Source organism: Arachis hypogaea, chromosome 11 (assembly GCF_003086295.3).
Source record: "Arachis hypogaea cultivar Tifrunner chromosome 11, arahy.Tifrunner.gnm2.J5K5, whole genome shotgun sequence".
Classification (NCBI taxonomy): domain Eukaryota; kingdom Viridiplantae; phylum Streptophyta; class Magnoliopsida; order Fabales; family Fabaceae; genus Arachis; species Arachis hypogaea.
Genome location: NC_092046.1, coordinates 2,483,174 through 2,503,074, shown reverse-complemented (window position 1 = coordinate 2,503,074; position 19,901 = coordinate 2,483,174). Strand labels below are relative to the sequence as shown.

Genomic DNA, 19,901 nt, shown 5'->3' with positions numbered 1-19,901 from the left:
TTAGGTCCCTATACTTTTTTTCCTTTAAATTGAGTCTTTGCACCAATTTTTTTTGTTAATTGGGTCTCTACACTTTTTTTTATTTGGGTCCCTGTACCAATTTTTTTTTTAGTTTGGTCCCTATAAAATTAAGCCAATTAGACCTAATTGAAAAAAAAATTGGTGCACGGACCCAATTAAAAAGAAAAAAGTATAAGAACCTAATTAAAAATTTCATAAAATTATAGTGACCAACAAAATAATTAAACCTATAAAATATAATTATTTATTTGTTAAAAGATTTAATGTATTGGTCAACTGTAAGCCAAAATTTAGTAGTATAGTCCTCTCGAATATTTGTTAATTTTAAGGGTTTATAAGAAAAAACTTTGATTAAAAATAAATTTTTAAGTTACTAATAATGCAGTATTGTTGGTAGCATCAAAATATTTATTATTGAAAACTTTAAGGTAGCATTTGGTAGAGAGACAGAGCTGAAAAATTGAAACTGAGAGACAGAGACTCAGAGATAGAGATTGAAATAAATTTCAGTATTCTATTTGGTGCAAAATGGGAGACGGAAATTGAAATAAGAATGAAGCTCTAATTTAATTTGTACAAAGGGTAAAATTAGAATTAATTAATTGAAATGAGAGTATTTTAGGTATAAAATGTTATTAAAGTTTCAGTCTCTGTCTCTAAAAATTTCAGTCTCCTATGTCCCCTACTGAAATACTGAAATTTTAGGGATAGAGACAAAAATTTAATACCAGTCTCTAAATCAACAAATATAATATTGAGTTTCAGTCTTTTAGTCTCTATCTCAATACCTCAAAATAAACGCTAAGTAAAGAAAACTAAACAGTAGAATAATTATAAATTAAAAGAGACTTGTCATAATAAACATTGGATCCAGTTTTCATTCCAAAAAACCAAGTCAACAGATTAATTTAAAACATGGAACAAGTTAGTACCTCATACCAAATCCTTCTTTTTTAAGTGTGTATATCAATATATCATATGTTGTTCATTTGTCAAATATTATAACATGCAAAAGAAAATGACATATAGTAACATTAAAAAAAAAAAAAAACAAGAGGATCAAATCTCATAGTCAGAGAGGATATATTAGCACATGCAACATGTGATATTAACAGAATATGTAGAGAGAGAGAAAAATAAGTGATAATTAAATCTTGTAAACTAATATAAAAAAAATAAGTTATATGAAAATTTTTAATAAAAAATATAAATTTAACTTTAATTTAAAATACTGACAGTATAAATAATTTACAAAGTCATCTAATTAGATTTATGTGTTTAAATAATTTTTTAGATAATAAATTTAAAAGTTAATTAATTTTATTAATGTAATAATATACGATAAATTGCGTATGTAAAATTTTTTTTACATGATATAGTACATGAAAATTAACAAATCTAACCACTGTGACTTTTCAAATTTCCAACCACTTCTTCTCTACCTCTTCTTCTTTTCATAAAATAGAAACTTCTCAAACAAATTCTAACTTAGAGATATATTTAAAAAATAATAATTACACAAATGGGGGGCATAGAAATTTGAAAACTCAATAATGTTATAAATTATTGAAACGAAGATAGAACTAGGAGACAAATAATAATCCATGAATCAGGTAACCAACTATTTAAATTAAAAAAAAAATCTATGATATGATGTGCTAACAAAATAACCCCATTATTATATGTATTTTTTTATTTAGAGAAAGGAATTTTAAAAAAGTAATATAAACAAATTAAATAATTTTGGTATAAAGGTTGAAGGGTAAACTATGGAAACCACACAGAAGCAAAGAGAAATTCTAGCTAATTAAGTATATGAATGTTAAGCAACAATGATGATGGAATATGCATTGCAAGTTTGCAACCATAATTTTGCGGTAATTTTAAATAAAATTAAACCTTGAATGAAGTGAACTATGACACTACCTAGGGTGTGTTTGGTAACCACATTTGAAGGAAAAAAGTACTTTAGGGCTTATTGAAAGTTTCACTTTTTTGTTTGGCTAAATTTTTTCTCTACAAACGCAGAAGTGATTTTGTTCATAAAATCACGTTTACAAAAAGCAACCATTTCAAGCTTCTCCGTTGCACTAACGTGCTTTTAGCCAATACCTTCAATATTTATTTTTATTTTACCAACTTTATCCTTTATACATGTTATTGCATTATTTATTATAAAATTCTTATTATTTCTCTCATTATGAACTCTTTTTTATTATTTATTATTTATATTTTTTATTAATTTTTTTATTTGACATTATATATTTTTATAGTTATAATTTTTGTGTATTATATTTATTATTATCTTTTTATAATAGAATTTATTGATCCTATTAAGTAAAATAAATTAAATAAAAAATTAATCATAAATAATAATAATAGTTAAAAATTATAATATACTAAAAAAGAGTACTAAGAGTATTAAAAATATACTATATAAAAAACATATAAGAAAAAAGTATAAAAAAAATTAAACATGTATAAAAAAATAATATTATAATTTAATGTCATGTCCTTTTAAGTAATTATCTGTCTAAAAGTAATTTTAACTAATATTATCCAAACAATATTTATTTTATCAAAATTAATTTTGGTAAAAAAATGCCAAACATAAATCATGTTGACACAAACTTACTTCTATCTAAAATCAATTCTATAAAATTATTTTTATTCAAGCTCCAATTTGACCAACCATAATCTAAACACACACTAGACGTGTTTAGTTTAGCGTTGAGAATAAGAAAAATACGTTTAAGTACATTAAATATTTTCATTTTATATTTAAATATTTTTTTATTCTGAACGTAAAAATAATTTTACATCTTAAACGTATGTGTATGTTTACGTGAAGTTAAAAATTTTAGCTTTTACATTCACTTGTTACTATTGGATAATTAGTTGAAAAAATTTATTTCTGTCCTATTAATTCTATTCTTTATTTTTTTCTTTAAAAAATAGTACAAAAAATAATCTATTTCTACATCTGATTTGTTGTGATATTTAATTTTAATAGTTTTATCTATCAAGAACTTTTAAATTTGTTTCGGTTACTATAAAAATAAAGATAAATATTTTTATTTTTTTATCATTAGATTCAACAGAAATAATCTAGTGAATGTGATGCTTCATCAACCCTAAAAATCATGATGTCTCAACTTTAGCAAAAAGGGTACATTATTACAATAAATTGTAGGGCACATATCCCTAATAATATTAGGGATACCACCCGTTTCGTTTTCTTTAGTTTGTGATCCAAATTTTCTCAGAGTGATGATTATAGAGAAGAATTCAAAATACACAGTCTTGAAAAAGTGTCATTTAATTTTAACAATCTTTTTAAAGTTTAATCTAATAAAAAAATATATGTAGTAAATGTTTACATATTTATTTTTTTTCTAGATGAGTAAATAGAGATTGAACTCTAATTTTTTTATTATAAAAAATTTGATATTATATTATAAAAAATTTTCTCTAAAAATTTAAGTTATATATTAAAAAAAACCAACTAAGGAGTAGTTTCAAAAACTTTGTTGCGCGGTGTTTGTGTTCATTGATAAAAAATTTAAATTTCAAAATTTTATACATTGAAAAAAAAATGTTAGAAGTCTCTGCTTTAAATGTGTAAAAGAAGTTTATTTTTTTTTTTTCTAAAGATAAGAGACTCAAACCCGCAACCTCTTAGATGAATATGAGGAGACTATGCCATTTGAACTATTACTCATTGGCAAGAAGTTTAAATTCTTACTATATGAAGAGTTGAAAGAATATATACCATGAGACTATATTTTTTAAAAGAAAAGAAAATTATTTTTTAGTTACAATAATATTTCAATGGAGATCAAATGTATTAGGATGAGAATAAAATGTTGTAAGTTTTATTTAAAAAAAAAAAAGGAAAGAAGGACAATATTTTAGGTAAAATGAATGCATATGCATTACGTATTGTAGGGTCTTTATTTCCTCTCTCTTTGCCTTTTCTCTCTCACACGCATGCAAGCAAATTAGAATATATAGAATCAAATAAGAATGAAAAGTAATAATCAATAAAAGATGAGATCATTATCTACAGAAAATTAAAATATGGCCCTCCATTTTCTTAATATATAACTTCCCATTTACTTTTCAATATTAACTTGTGTCTTTGACTGAGGAAAAAAATATTTCTAGTTTGTATTTTGAAAATAACACCACTATATATCCTCAATTGATTTAATTACTGGAGACAAAATTAAAACTACTATACCATAATACCACCTAAATTTACCCATAATCAAATTAATAGAATTTTTTTTGTCGTTAGCAAATAGTATTGATCTATAACTCCATAGAATTTTATATGAAATAATAACCTAATAATAAAAGTATAAAGACCTAGTTAAAATTTTAGTAAAAATATAAAGACCAATAGAATAATAAACTTAAAAAAATTATGTTCTTATTGATGCAAACATACTATTCATGTAACTAAATAAAGAGAAAGAATTCAAACATTATTATTTAAAAATATAATAAAAACTTCCTTAGTATTAAGTTCAGTCAGAATATGATTTTCATGACTCAATAAATGTTGCTAAATATTTTATAATTTTTAAATAAATGTCACTTTTTAAATGCATAAATAAAATCATTTAAAAATATTAAATAATTTACCTAGATTTTAAATAATTTTGGATGTATTTAAATAATTTAAAAATGTTAAATATTCTTTGTTGAGGTTTTTTTTAATCACAGGTGGGTTCCATTCAGAGATTACAAGTAATTAAACATGCTCATTATTTGATACAAATGGCATAAAAAAGTAATCAATATTTCTTTTTTTGATTTTAATTTGTTCAAAAATTTTAGAAATAAGTAAACCTAGCTAACTCGATTTTCAAAATTAATTCAAAAGATAAAATGATCATATAGTTATAAATTCATATAGTTGTTTAATAAAAATGCTTCATAAATATTAGTGTTTTAATAATTTTAATCGTTAATGTCAATTATGTATAATATTGTATAATAAAAACCAATAACTAAAATTACTTGCACATTAATATTTTTGGAGTTCCTAATAAATTTCTTATAAAATATTATTGTATCTAATTAAGATAAAAACACATAAAAAAAGATAAATTAGAGACTATGATGCTCAGATAATACAAGATACGACACAACAAAAAATACGTAGACATACAAATTTTAATATTTTATATTACCCAAAAACACGACATATATTTAAACTATAAATTAAAATAATTTTTAGATAAATTATAATAATATTTTGATATTTTATTGATATTAAAATATAAATTAATTTTAAAATTTTTTATATTTTTAATATATAAAATATTTATAAAATAATTTTTTATTTTAATAAATAATAATATATATTATTTTTAAATTTATTTTAAAAATAATATTAAAAATAAGTTAAACATATTAATACGTAATAATATTTAAATATATTTAAATATATTTTTAAAAAATTATATTTTATTAAGATACGATTAAATACAGACGATATATAATTTAGATAAACATAAAATATGTATCATATTTAAAATATATCTGATATGAGAATACAAGAATTCAATCAAGAATTGTTGATTCATACATCAGAGGTAGTAGTGGTAACACTAACACATGCATGGAGGACACTGAATGTAGTGCATGGATTATTCGTTGTCCTTAGACAGCAACAAATTAAAGAATCTTCCAGCCCTTTGCTAACTTGCAATTCCTTCTATAAAACAATTAAATCCCCATTCCCTCATTTTTGTCCATAGTAACCCAGGGACCAATCTTGTACTTCTCTTAATAATTGAATTATATTAAATATATATTGTACAAAAAAAATAAATAAAAATGATATGTGAGTCCTACCACCAACCTAACTACTTTATTATATTTTGTAATTGTTATAAGATGACACTACATATATCATTTATAGATAAGATGTACAATTACAATATATAACTAAACAACAAGCTTAGCATTGAAATTACATTTTTTTTGTCTTCTTATTCAAGGCATCAACTACAAAAATTCTAAAATAGCAAAACTGATTTAGTTATTGAATATTAGTAATTAATTAATTTGGTTGGTTACTAAAATTAATTATTATTTTAAAAATTTCTTGTAATAATTTCTATGGCTGTCAAATTAAATTCTTTGGCACTAATTTTTTTTTTCTTTTCTTTTTTTAAAGGCATTTGTTTTCTTTTGTTGCACATGATATCTTCTAATTCGACAGATTAATGACTAATTCGTTGTAGATTAAAATTTTATTTAAAAATTTATCGTTGACTAATAAATTACTATATATATATACAAGACAAAATTTAAACTTTAATTTTATTTAAGCAGACGAGTGAACTAACCATTATAATCAAGTTAGTTAAAGACATTTGCTACTAATCATCGTGTTCATGCAATTACATTAGCAAGATCCGAACTTTTGACTAAATGCTTAAAAACCTAGATAATAAATGCCAAGCTAAGTGTGTTTGTCCTCTTAATTGGTTAGAATTGAGATTACCTAACCCTCAATAAGATTGATGTGATTTAGATTCGAATAATTGGATCACTAAATAATGACATATATACGCGATAATGCTGATGCATGGCCACTTTAATTATAGTGAGCAAGATCAAGTGGGAATTTATGATTCAAAACTGAGCAACGTTTCTTAATAAAGAAATTAGTAAGGTACAATCATTATTTATTAGGATACTGTTATTATTGGTATTAGATATATCAGAGTGGAGAGAATATTATTTAATAAAAATAACAAGAGAGTACCATAGTTAATTACCATTTTGAAAGTTAATAAATGGAGAAAGTAATTTTAAAAGAATGAGATTAAATAAAGTAGTTTTTTTTAATACAGGATTACTACTAGCGCATTGTTGGATACTTCGTGCTCGTCAAGCTATGCTACCACAATTTTATTGATTATGTTAACAAAAAAAAAAATTATAATATAATAGTAAAAAAGTTAGTAAAGAATATAATTTGAATGAACTATATTTGATTTTTTATAATTACTAGTTTAAAATTGTTTTTACAAAATTATATGAAAAAAAAATGAGAATGAAAGACCAAAATTTAAATCATATTATTATTTTTTATTTTATTCTATTTCATTTTATTTATGTTATTACTTCTTTGTATTGTTTTTCCTAAAAAAAATTCTTGATTTGTTGACTTTTCCACTATTTACGCACATGACCTTGTCTTTATCTTTTATAACTAAATCAACTTATTCATATGAATTTGATTTCAGCAACGGATTCAGAAAATTTTAAAAGTAGGAAAAAATAATATAATAAAATAATAAAAAATATATATTAATATTAATATTAATATATTTAGATATTTAAATTTTGGAGTATATTAACTAATTAAATTTTTAATAAATAAATATAATTAATACATTTAAAAGTATAGTAATTTAATTTAAAAATATTTTTTTCATTAATATTTCGGTAATATTGCATGAGTAATACATTTATTATTAATATTTATGCTTAGTGAAGCATTTAATATCCGTCAAATTATATTTATATTGATTATCTTTTATATGATACAAAAAAATTATAACTTAATAGCTAAAAAATCTATACGAAATATAACTCGAATGAACTAATTTAGAATTTTGACTATTTTTTATTTTGATGTCTGAATTTTTTCTAAAATTATGCGAGAGAGACAAAAAAATTGTGAAAAAAAATAAAAATTTAAATTAAACAATCACAATTATCTTTATATGTAGATATAGATAAAATAATATATTTTTTTCTATTAAACAAATATCAAATAATTTTTTTGATATTTAATTGTAAAGTTGATATTTTATAATATTATAATAATTTTTTTTTAACGAAAACAATATTATATGTATGTATAAACAAAATTAAATTAAACAAAGTATATAATAAATATTAATAATCTCATTTATATTTAAAAAGTTAAACTTAACTTTAGGCAATTAAATCATTAGATTATTATTGATTATTATTAATATTTGTTTTGAATTTATATAATACAATAATTTTTATTGTTATATTAATATCTAATAATATAAATATTTCTTACACATAACTTTTTTTTTGAAGTGTGGGGCAAATAAATTATTGTAATAGAAGTAATTCTCTACACATATATATACTTATTATTAATCTTTTAAAAGTTTAATGGAACAATTGCCCTCACACCTCTACACATAAATCTGTCCCTGCTTCATTTAGAATTTAGTTTAATTGTACTATGTAAATTAAACATGTAAACAAAATATCAATTAATAGAATAATCAAATAATACGAAGATATTATCACCTAATTATACAAAAATATATATATTTTTAAATAAAAATATTAAAGACCAATATTTTTTAGTAATATTAGTCAACACTTTTAAATTTTAATAAATATTTTATTTTTATACTATTAAAAATTATGATTTAGTATTAACAAAAAATAATAAATTTTATTAGTCATGTAATATTATTTTCTTTTAATATGGATCAATAATGGTGTGATACAAGAAAAGAACATAGTGCAATATATATATATATTTTATATACACCTGTTCTTTTGGTTAGCGTTTGGTTTCAAAGACACAGACACAAAGACATGGACACGCTAGAATATGTTTTATGTTTGTTTGTTAAAACACAAATCTTTGATGGACACATTAGTATACAAGTATACACAAAATACATATATTCAGTGTACTTTTAAAATAATGAAACACAGACACAGTCAATTAGACACAATTTTTTACTCATTTATCTTCTTTTTCTTCTTCTTCATCCCCTGTTCTCCTTCCTCCCTCCTCCTTCTTTCCTTCCGCCGTCGCATCCCCTCATCCAGATTCGCTGTCAGCGTTGCATCTCCCCGTCCAGATCCCTCGTCCAGATCCACCGCCGCTGCCGCGTCTCCGCTTTCACCCAGATCCGCGTGCCACCGCCACTGCGTCTCCTACTTCCTCCAAATTCGAGCGCTGTGTCTCCTCCTCTGTCTAGATCTGCGCGCCGCCACTCGTCTCCTCCTTCGTTCAGATCCGCCGTCGCCGCTAAGTCTCCTTCTTCGTCCAGATTTGTGGTTGTCGCCTCTCTTCCCTCTTCGCGATGTCCATGGCCGCCTCTCCATCTTCCTCTTCGAGTTTGCCATTGCCGCCTCTTCCTCTATCTTGGTTCTCTTTTCACAGTTTGCTCTTCAGTTACCTTCTCCTCTCTTTTATTTTTCTGTTGAAAAATAAAATTTTTTGTTGATTCTTGTAAAATTTTTGTTGATTGATTTATGGTGAATTGTGTGTGATGATGAATCTGAAGTGGTGGAAATGGTAGATGATAGTGATAACAATGGTGACTGATATTTTTTTTATAAAGATAATATGGACTTTTTCTAATTTTATTGTGTCTTGTTCAATATTTACCAAATACAGTATATAAACACTAATAATTTATGTTCATGTCTTTAATATCTATATTTCTGTGTCTTTGTCTCAAGAGATACATAAACCAAAAGCTGCCTTGTGGAACAAATCACAGGAACCGAGACTTCCACCTACTCATCGTTGAATGTAGGAAATTAAAATTCTCTCTGTGTCTTGGGTTAATAGAAAATGTTGGGCATCACTACTACATTTCTATTGTACTAGCTTTCTTCACAAGCAAATGTTTCATAAACCTACAATTTCATATCATTCTTTTCTTCCCTTCCTCTATAGCTATAATCAATCAAGCACTAGTTTGTAAAAAACAACTACTTTGCCATTAGATCATAATAGTAATAATAATATCCACTAACTCACTCCCCTAATAGTGAGGGTTGCAATAATTAGGTAGAGCACCATGATAGGACTACCTCCTCTTAATTATACAATTGCCACCAAAAAGGTTACTATTAACTTACCTGCATTGAAAGTTTAAGCATCATAGTGCTCAATGACCAATTGACAATTGTTTCAACGGTAGCACAACATTGTACTTGATTGGTGAAAATTACTCCATTAAATCCTAGCATAATTGTTGTAAAATTCCTAATGGGCACTTAATTAATGCTTTTACTAATACTTTTAATTTGGTATTAATTTCAATATTTCATTATATTATCCGATAGAGCATTATCCTAAGATCCTAATTTTTGGAAACTAGACCAGCAAAAGGAAAACCACTGCCACCCTAATTCAGAAATTGGAACGATTCATAACTCCACTTAGGGTGCACATGGACCGGGTGAAACCGAGTTTGATGTGACTTAGATCCGGCTCGAAATATACAACGGGTCTATTTATTAGACCCGAATCCGGCCCTAAACCCGATGAAACCAATACACTTTCGGGCCACAATTATACCGGGTGAAAATCAGGTGAAAACCGGGCCGTTAACATTACATTACATTGATACCTTCTTGTAAGCTAGCATGTAAAAATATCCAAATTTCCAAGACTCCAACCATTAGTTAACATGGTAAAATTCACTTAGAAAAATATAACAAGAACCAACCCTTCTTTAAAATTAAAGCATAACCACAATCAATACTAATATTGTCTAATAATACCAAATATTTAAATCAATACAAATAACACAATCTTATGTATCAGTCTAAAGTCTTATGCATTCTAAACATAAAACATTAACTTATAGTCTTATAATGACTAATAACACAAAATATTAAGGTTTACAATACTTAAATTCCACATAAGAATAGTCATGATCTATCACTAATAACACAAAATATTAATTATGTATGATGACCGGGCCACCGGCCGACTTCGGGTGACCCGAGCTATGGCCCGGACCCGACCCGAAATAATAATCGGGTCTATTTTTGAGACCCGTACCCGACCCTAAACCCGATGAAATCACACCAAATTAGTCCCTAAAGTGTTCGGGACCGGGCCGGGCCTTCGGGCTGGGCCGGGTCTGTGCACCCCTAACTCCACCACATTCTCCTACATAAAACATATATCCATGATGCATCACCTCAACAATTTCAACAAGGAAAAGTATACGGAATCAAAAGGTTATCGGCCAAAAACTAAATAAAATCACATTAATTTATATTAATAATTAATTTTAAATTTTTTAAATTTAAAATTTTAAAAATTTAAATTTGATTAAGTAAACCTAATTAAAACCTATAAAAACCTTCATCTTCTCTCTCACATTAACCTACCCACTTCCAACAATCACACACACAGACCTCTCTCTTACCGTTAGACCCTCTCCACCTCTCCACCACAACTTACTCCTCTTCTATCACCGACATCTGGCAACACTGGTGATCGTTATTATGAGGATTGTAATTCAAAGAGATTAAGTGCAGATGAAACGTGTAACAATGATTTTAAAGTAGAAGCTAAAGGTTCTTGTAGATCTACATAAGTTGCTTCTGAAGAGCTTGGAATATGCATGACTGGAGGCTCTCCTTTGCAAATGGTGAGGGTTTGGCAAGGTCATGTTCACTGTATAGTCGGTCCTTGAATTGCACAGGAAGTGATAAATTGGAGAATCTTGCTGTGGAAACTGGCCACAATTTTGAAAATGATTTTTCCACCATTAATGTGTGTTCTCAGTCTCAAAATATCATTCCACTCATGTCAAACCAGAATATGCAATTTCCAATGTTCCAAGGTCCTACAACAATGAGTTACTTCCATCAAAATTCAGTTTCATGGCTGGCAGCTCCTACAAATGGCTTGATGCCCTACCCACACCCGAATCATTATTTATATGCTGGCCCTCTTGGATATGGTTTGAATGAGGATTAAAGAGACTCCAAACTACACAATTACAAAAATATAAAAAAAACATTCATTTAATATGAAAAAAAACATCTTAATACTTAACAAAAAAATCTAGTTATATTTTAACAAAAATAATTAAATATCTATAAAATTTAAAAAAATATATATAATTTTTAAAGAAATAGAGACATTCACATTTGCAATACAAAAAAATTCGAAAAATATATAAAAGAACATCCATTTAGTATGAAAAAGAAACATTATGATACTTAGCAGAAAAAACATCCATATATATTAACTCGTAGAGATTTTGAATTCACCCAAAAATATTTGGCTGATTTTTGGCTAATACCCTTTTGGTTCCTTAGCATTGTTCTTTCAACAAACTTTTACAATGGTACTCTTTTTTCTTTTTTGTCTTTTGGGTCAAGTACATATTATAATACAAGAGCAAAACAATTTAGGAAACAGAGAACCTTCTCCTTCTGGGCCGATTGAAATCCACAGGCCCATCATCTAATTGGGTCGTATCTTTTGACCCATTTCTAAACGGGTTCATCTTTCCCAGCCTCCTAGAAACAGAGGACAAAAACGTGGCCTTCTTCTTCATCGTTGACGACGACGAAGACGTCGTTTCCAGAACGTTCTTCTCCAGATCCGTAACGTACATCTTCATCCTCATCAGCTCCGTCCTCAGCTCCTCATTCTCCTTTACCAACGACACATCCGCCGCTGCAGCTGCCGCCGCCGCCGCACGGTGTTCCTCTTCTTCCTCACTCCTCAGTCTCAGTTGGTCGTAGTAAAGAGCGTGAAGCACCATCTGCACCGGTAAACGCTTGTTCTGCGACGCGTGCACACGCGCCTCGTATGATAGCTTCAACGGATCCATCACACTACACAACTTCTCCCTCTCTATCTCATCAAGCTTCGAGTGCGCCTACAGAAAAAGGAAAATAAATAAATAAATAAATAAATAAGTAGCAGAAGAGTTAAACGGTGTAGTTTTGTGATTTAATGTACCTTGAGGTAGATATCTACGGCGCGGTAGAGATCGTCGTCGATCTCGCGTGCAAATTTGGGAATTAGAGTTGCGATGGCGTTGAACTTCGAGATTGTGAGATCATTGAACGAAGCAATCTCGGCGAGGTAAGCGTCGACGGTTTTGGTCACGCGGCGCAGCGCGACGGAGCAGTTATCGTCGGCGGCAGAGATAACCGCTGCATGCTTTTCGTTCTCTATGAACGCCGACACGATCCTCCGTACGGTCTCGAGATCTGAGAGCCTGTCGCCGTCGTAGGCGAACGACAGAACGAGGATGTCGTCCACCGTTGCGAGTTCTAGAACCGCCGCGATCCGCTTCTCCAGTTCGCTCCTGCAGTAGTTAGATGCTCTGAGGTAGATCGCGCAGCGGAGGAGGCAGCAGACGAAGCTAGCCGGAAAAGCGGTTTTATCAGAGGGGAAGAGATCTACCACCGATTCCAGAAGCTTCCGCGGATTTGTTCGGTGATCAGAATCGGAATCACTAGGATTCAAAAGACGGATTCTGTCGGTGGAGAGAGATCGCTCTGCGTAAGCGATTAACGCTGCTGCTAGGGTTTTCGGTTTGGCGCCGCGATTCTTCATGGCGGCGATGACTTTTCCGAAGAAATCTACGTCGAGAACGGCAAGATCCTCCGTCCACCAGTTCGCCGGTGACCTGCTCGGAAAATTTGCCTCGCTGCAAGCCTTGGCGCTGACGGCCTCCACGCAGCGTTTCACGATATTTAGTTCGTCGGCGAGAGGGAGGAGGTTCCGGCACGATCTCAGTACCGTGATGGCGCCGGTGAGTGTGAAGAACGCAACATGAGAGAGATAGTCCTCAGTTTTTCCGGCGAGGTTGTTCCCTTCCGTCATCTGGAGGAACTCCGCGGCACAGCGCAAAGCGGCGACGTTTTGAGCCGTTATATCGAACTTAACGCCGTAACAGAACTTCGCTGCCTTCTCAAAGGTTCCACTACCTCCCGGAATGCCCGAAAGGTCGATCCTGGTGAGTTCATTTTCTTCAATCTCTTCTGATTCCTTTATCAGTTTTCTGATGTAGTTGCTCTTTGCCACTAGCATAAACTGCACATACATGAACAAAAAAAAAAAAAAGAAAAGATTATTGGTCACGTGCAAAATTGGGTGCATGCATGCATAGATTACGATTCATGCTCTTATACGGTGAGAAAGTTAACAAAATAAAAATCATAGATTACATTCATGCTCTTATACAGTAGCTCTATGCAGTAGTTTTGGTACCTTGTGGAGAGGGAAACTTGCTTCTCCAACTTGAACTATAAGATCTGATGGAAGTTCTTGAGAGAAAACCCTGAAAATTAAGATAATAATGCAACGTATATAGTATAGTTAGGAAAATATAGACATAATACATGATCAAATAATAAGTGGAATAATCATAGAGTTTAGAGAGTTAATTAGAATTTGGTTGCATGGAAAATGGATATAGATCAGAGGTAGTGGCGAAATACCATTGGCTGGTTCTCTCCATGGCAAGGGAGAGTGTTCTATTGGGAGCAGCCATGATGAATGATGAGCTGTGCTTTATTTATTTCTCTGTGTGTGGTTGAAAATAGCTAAGTTAGGATATTGAAGGATGCATATCATTATAATGGATTACATATGTGGTGAGAGGCTGGGCTGTTATAATATAAGGAGATTTTGAAGCTTGTAGCTTTCATGCTTTTAATTATGATTTAATTTTATCTTCATAGGGGCGGGGCTAGCTAGCTGGACTATATTCTGAGTTTGTGGTATTGTGCATTGTTCCAAATATGTGATGATAATAATGATAAGTTAGAGAAATATTTGAGCTGCTTTTCAGCGCAACTAGTTGTATATATTTTGATTGGAAAAGTCTAGGAGACTAGCAAGTTTGTTAAATTCTGGCCAGTATATAACTAGCAAAGAAAAGTGAGTTATTGGATGAAATCTCACACCAATCTCACACCATTAAAACCATTATTGATAGTTATTTGATGAGTACAAATCACAAAAGTTGCTGACCCCTAACATTTCTCATTTTGATTTGTTCAAATAAATTATTATTATATATACGGAAAACTCATATATTTTAAGAATAAGAAAAAAAAAATATATATATATATATATATATATATATATTTCACTTATTTAATATATTCAAGACTTTTAATGAAAGAATTCTTAAGGTTATTATATGGCCTTAAAAGTGAATTTAAATTAGGTCTGTTTTGATAAAATTTTAATTTTTTAAAAAATAATTTACTAAAGTTGGTTTTTAGAGAATAGTTTTGAAAAAGTTGTAATCGATATGTTTGGTAAATAAAAAAAAAGTAATTTTCAATAAGTACAAGTTACAAAAATTATTGCACTTAGTAAATTAATTTTAATATTTAACATGACTTATTTAATATACATATGTGTAGAAAGGAAGAATAAATATAGATATTTATTAATATGTAAAGGTATATTAGATTTCTAACTTTGAGAAATACAAGTTAAGTTTAAAAAGTATCTTCATATATACTTTCAAAAGTACTTATCATAATTTTTCCAAACTAAAAGTATAAGCATGTGACTTTTTAATTTGCCAATTGTAATTTGTCTCTCTGAAAAATTTATCAAACTAAATTTTAGTCACATGGATGTTTTTGGATGTTGAATAATTGATCTAGTTACAACCTTTATTTTCAACTCCAATAACATGTGTTATGTATTAAACAATTTAAAAAAGAAAAATAAAAACTTAATGTTACTATGATCTCTCTCAGTGTAACTACATTTTTTTTTTTTAATTTACTTAGTGACTTAGTGTGAACTTGTTGAATGTTAGTATCTATTTACAACGTTTTTCTTTAACTCTAGTAATAGTATTTTGATAAAAGAACATATAATGGGAAGTGAATTTTGTCAATTAAAAATACTTTTTTGCTATAAGTTGATAAAATAGATTCTAATATAGATTTCACAGAAGTGTATATATATAATTAAAAAAATTCAAAAGAATATTTAATTGAGAATATCAGTTCTTGTTAAATAGGATAAGAAAAAAGTTTGAAGACTAACAAGTTTAATGTATATTGGTCAGTATTTTAATTTTGGCTAACATTTCAACATTTTTAGTCTAATAATTTAACGTTATACTTTTACTCAATACTTTTAAATATGATTAATTAATTATTAGTCAAAAACAATAAATTGTGTTCATCTTTTAACATTGTTCATGGGATAATTGTTTTTATATTATCCGATTTATTTTAGTTGGAGCATTTCCTTTTCAAGGTAGTATTGTAATTGGAAGACATTTTCCACATGCATAGTTGTCCTACTGTTTAATATGCTTGCAATAGTGCAGACAATAAGTTCCCATCGGCTCCACTGGAATTTAATTTTCACTATGCAGAATATTGTGCGCTACGTAGTATATACTCGGGCGTTACCTTTATTCTATAATGAAATATTAAAATTGAAAAGTTTTATTTATCTTATTATTCGGTTTTCAGATCTTTCATTTTTCTTTTCTTTCTGATAATTCAAACGCTTGCATATGATTGGCAACCACCTACATTTTCATTAAATATCAACCCCACCATATCCAATACTATTCAATATATATAAAAAAAATTATAAATAAATATAAATTTTGTCTACATTCATGATTCACCAATATATATTCATAATAATTTTGACGTCCACTCCCCCCCCCCCCCTTTAACTGTTTTAAGTTACTACTTATTTTGAACATGAGTTGCAATGCTATTCATAGTTTCCTACGATGTTGTTATTTTACACCATTTTATGTAATGTAATCGTCGAGCCAAGCTCTAATAGTCTAATTCATGCATATGGTTATTCTTCAAGACTTCATGGTCATTATTTCAAAAATAAAATAAAACTTCAACAGAAGTTTCAAGGTTTGACTATCAATTTTCATGGAGACAAGTTTGGATACTTATTTACTGGCATAGTTGATCAATTGACTTATTAATTTTTCCTCATTAATGCTGCTTATTATTTTTGGATAAGAATAAGGCGACAAGGCAGGATATGATATTAGAACTGTATATTATTATTATTTTCACGTGGAAGGCCTACGTATATAATAACCTAAAATGTTTGCGGGTACGTAATGCCTAGTTATTGTGACAAGGAAGAGAAAGAAAGATTATTAGCCATGAACTAACCTCTATATATGCATGGTCCCAATTCTAAGGTCCAAGTTAAGGGATGAAGATCTTGTGGACTAAATCGCTGAAACAGACGCGACTTTAAGTCCTTAACTTCCCAAATGCAACACGCCATTTTTCTTGTCATGATCACAATAATTGTTCTATGGATACTACCAATATTAAGTAGTGGGGATAGTGATTGTTAAGAGAAATTCTTGCCTACTTATAGATTGGCTTTTCTTTTGTTTTTTTCCAGTTTGTTTTATATTAACTTTTTTTCCTTTTGAAAATGAATAAGAATAAAATTTTATACTTTTACATTATAGAAAATCTGATATTATATTATAAAATTATTTATTCAAAAAATTTAAGTCGATGAATAAAAGTAAATAAATATTTATATCTCTATCAAATAGGTCAAGCAAGGCTAGGAAATTAGCCAATTATTAGGCAAGGTTTAGTTGAACATCATCTGTCTTGGCGTCTTGCGATGCATTCTATGACATCATTTTTAATTTAATAATTTGTTTCTACTTAATTACTTTACCGATCTTAATTCTTATGAGAAATTTTTTGGTTAATGTTCGAATTAATTTTTAAAAGATTAGTCACTATTTAAATTTGTTCGTAAAAAATTTATCAATCAAATTAGTTCTTTAAGTATTATAAATTAATCATCTTTATTTTTCCGTCACCTAGTTAATAGTTTTTGTTAACGATTAATGATATAAAATGTTAACTGATAGCATATATAATACCTATCATGTCTAATTGGATACTGAACAAATATGTTTATGAAAATCTATCAATATAGTCCATTTTTCTAATTATATAAATCATAATCCTAATATAACATAACGACACTAAATTGATAAATTTTCATAAATATATTTATTTAGTATCTAATTAGATATTCTAGGTGGCATATATGATGTGAATTAATGTTTCATGTCGTCAATCGTTGATAAAAACTATTAATTGAGTGACATGAAAATAATTAATTTATAATATTTGAAGGACCAATTTAATTGATAAAATCTTTTAAAAACAAATTTAAAATATGTCCTATCTTTTAAGCAAGGTTCTGAAAATCGAATCGATCATCGAACCGTTCTAACTATCAGTTCGTTGGTTTATAGGTTTAACCGATTTGACCGTGGTGGAACCAAAAAAATTATTTTATAATAAAATAATAAATAAATAAAAATACATTCTGCAGAAAAATACCATCCAAAGTTCCTGTTCATGCATATGAAACGGACATCATCAAACAAAGCCATATAAATCAATGGCACGAGACATCAAAGAAGTTGTCTCTTGCCAAAATTTCGTTTCATATTACAACATATACAGACAACAAAATGCCACAAGTGATATAGAAATTCTATAATGGTTATTGAACATGCATGCTCTCATCAACACTAATCAACTAATCAATACCATCATTGCCGCAAGTGCTAGTCCACACTGCACCATGGCTTCGATCTAGCAACTTGCACTCAAAGTTCTTAGTCTGCATAATAATTATATGTATGATCAATAATACTAGCTGCTAGTACCATTTACAATGAAAAAAGTTTAAGAGTCAACAATTTTAATTTATATTAGCTAACACTTTTAGTCAACAGTTTAATGCCTTTAGTTTAATAGTCTAATACTATATTTTTAACCAACACTTTTAAATATTACTGACTAATTGTTCAATAATGTTTTATATATATTAGTTATATACTAGGAACTTAATTCTTACATACATATATATAACATAATAAAGAGTTTTTAGTAATGGTTTTGTGAGGGTGTCTATTTAGTGATTCCAATGCAATATATATGATGAAAAATAATTTTTTTAGTCATAACAATAACCACTATTTCATTACATAGGATAGTAGCATTAGTGTAAGATGTTGAAGACTCAAATTTCAACTACTCTTGACGTTAATTACTTGATTCAGCAAAATAATTTAAAAGTAGAAGAATGTGTATATATATAGTATACCTCACAAAGCTGGACAGCAGTTATGTTTCTAATTCCCTGTTGATACCAATCACAAATGCCAAGTAATTAAGGTTGCTGTTACTCTTGTTTATCTTTAATGTTATGTTCTCGTGTGGATAATTGCATGCAACCCTGCACACACAGATACAAAAAACTATAAATATTTCAATCTTAGCTTGCATGTGTGCATATATAAGGATCTAATTAAGAAAAAATGTTAATTATTAAGGGTTAGCACCTAACAACTAATCAATTATCATTGCTTTTAACAATTAATCATGCTTCAAAAAATTAACAGAAGGTTTAGACTTTAGAACCAACAATTAATAAATGCTTCAACAATTAATTATGCTTCAAGCAATCAGCTTCAACAATTAATCATGTAATCATGCTTCAAGCAGTCAGCTTCAACAATTAATCATGCTTCAAGCAATCAACAACAAAGTTTAGAACAACCAACAATAAATCAATGCTTCAACAATTATTATTACAAAAAACAAATTTTATACCTAGGGTTAGTAGAAGATAGGAAAGAATACAGAGCTGGCGGTGACAGTGGCTGGGGTGGAAGGGTCGAATAGAGCTGACACCGGCAAAAAAATTGCATGACGGCAACTGGCACTGGCAATAGCTGAGATTTTGACGGCTGAAAGGAAAGCTGGCTAAAAGGAACTTGCGACGGTGAGTGACTTCCACAGACCTTGCGACGGCGGCGGTGGCTGAACGGAGGTTGTGCCGGAAGCTCACCGTGGAGACTGGACGTGGTGAGAGCGAGAGGTGAGAGTGGAGGGCTGGAGGGGAGGTTCAAGAGTGGGTTTGTGCAGCGTGAGTGTCTGGGTGAAAGAGTCCTAAGATTCCCTTTTTGGGGGGGCCAAGTCAAAACGCCTACATTTTTTTGACAAAATTTAAAAACCAGCCGGATCACAGTTCGGTTCGACCAAATGATTTTCAA

The 19,901-nt window shown here is 28.9% G+C and overlaps 1 protein-coding gene across 1 annotated transcript; it reads right to left on the bottom strand.

The window, feature by feature from the left end:
* Nucleotides 1-12,030: 12,030 nt before the first annotated feature.
* LOC112719860 (root phototropism protein 2) lies at nt 12,031-14,615 on the bottom strand. Its single transcript, XM_025770582.3, has 4 exons — nt 14,272-14,615; nt 14,042-14,111; nt 12,782-13,864; nt 12,031-12,698 (listed from the first exon to the last, which is right to left on the bottom strand). Exons 1-4 carry the CDS (start codon nt 14,322-14,324, stop codon nt 12,222-12,224), a joined length of 1,683 nt encoding a protein of 560 aa, XP_025626367.1. The 5' UTR covers nt 14,325-14,615; the 3' UTR covers nt 12,031-12,221.
* Between the last annotated feature and the right edge of the window lie 5,286 nt (nt 14,616-19,901).

Excerpts from the sequence above, each read along its gene's own strand:
- LOC112719860 (XM_025770582.3), bottom strand. The coding sequence starts at position 14,324 with ATGGCTGCTCCCAATAGAACACTCTCCCTTGCCATGGAGAGAACCAGC. Across the intron at positions 14,112-14,271 it reads ATGGAGAGAACCAGCCAATG|GGTTTTCTCTCAAGAACTTC; the intron begins GTATTTCGCCAC and ends CTTAATTTTCAG. Across the intron at positions 12,699-12,781 it reads CCGTAGATATCTACCTCAAG|GCGCACTCGAAGCTTGATGA; the intron begins GTACATTAAATC and ends CTTTTTCTGTAG.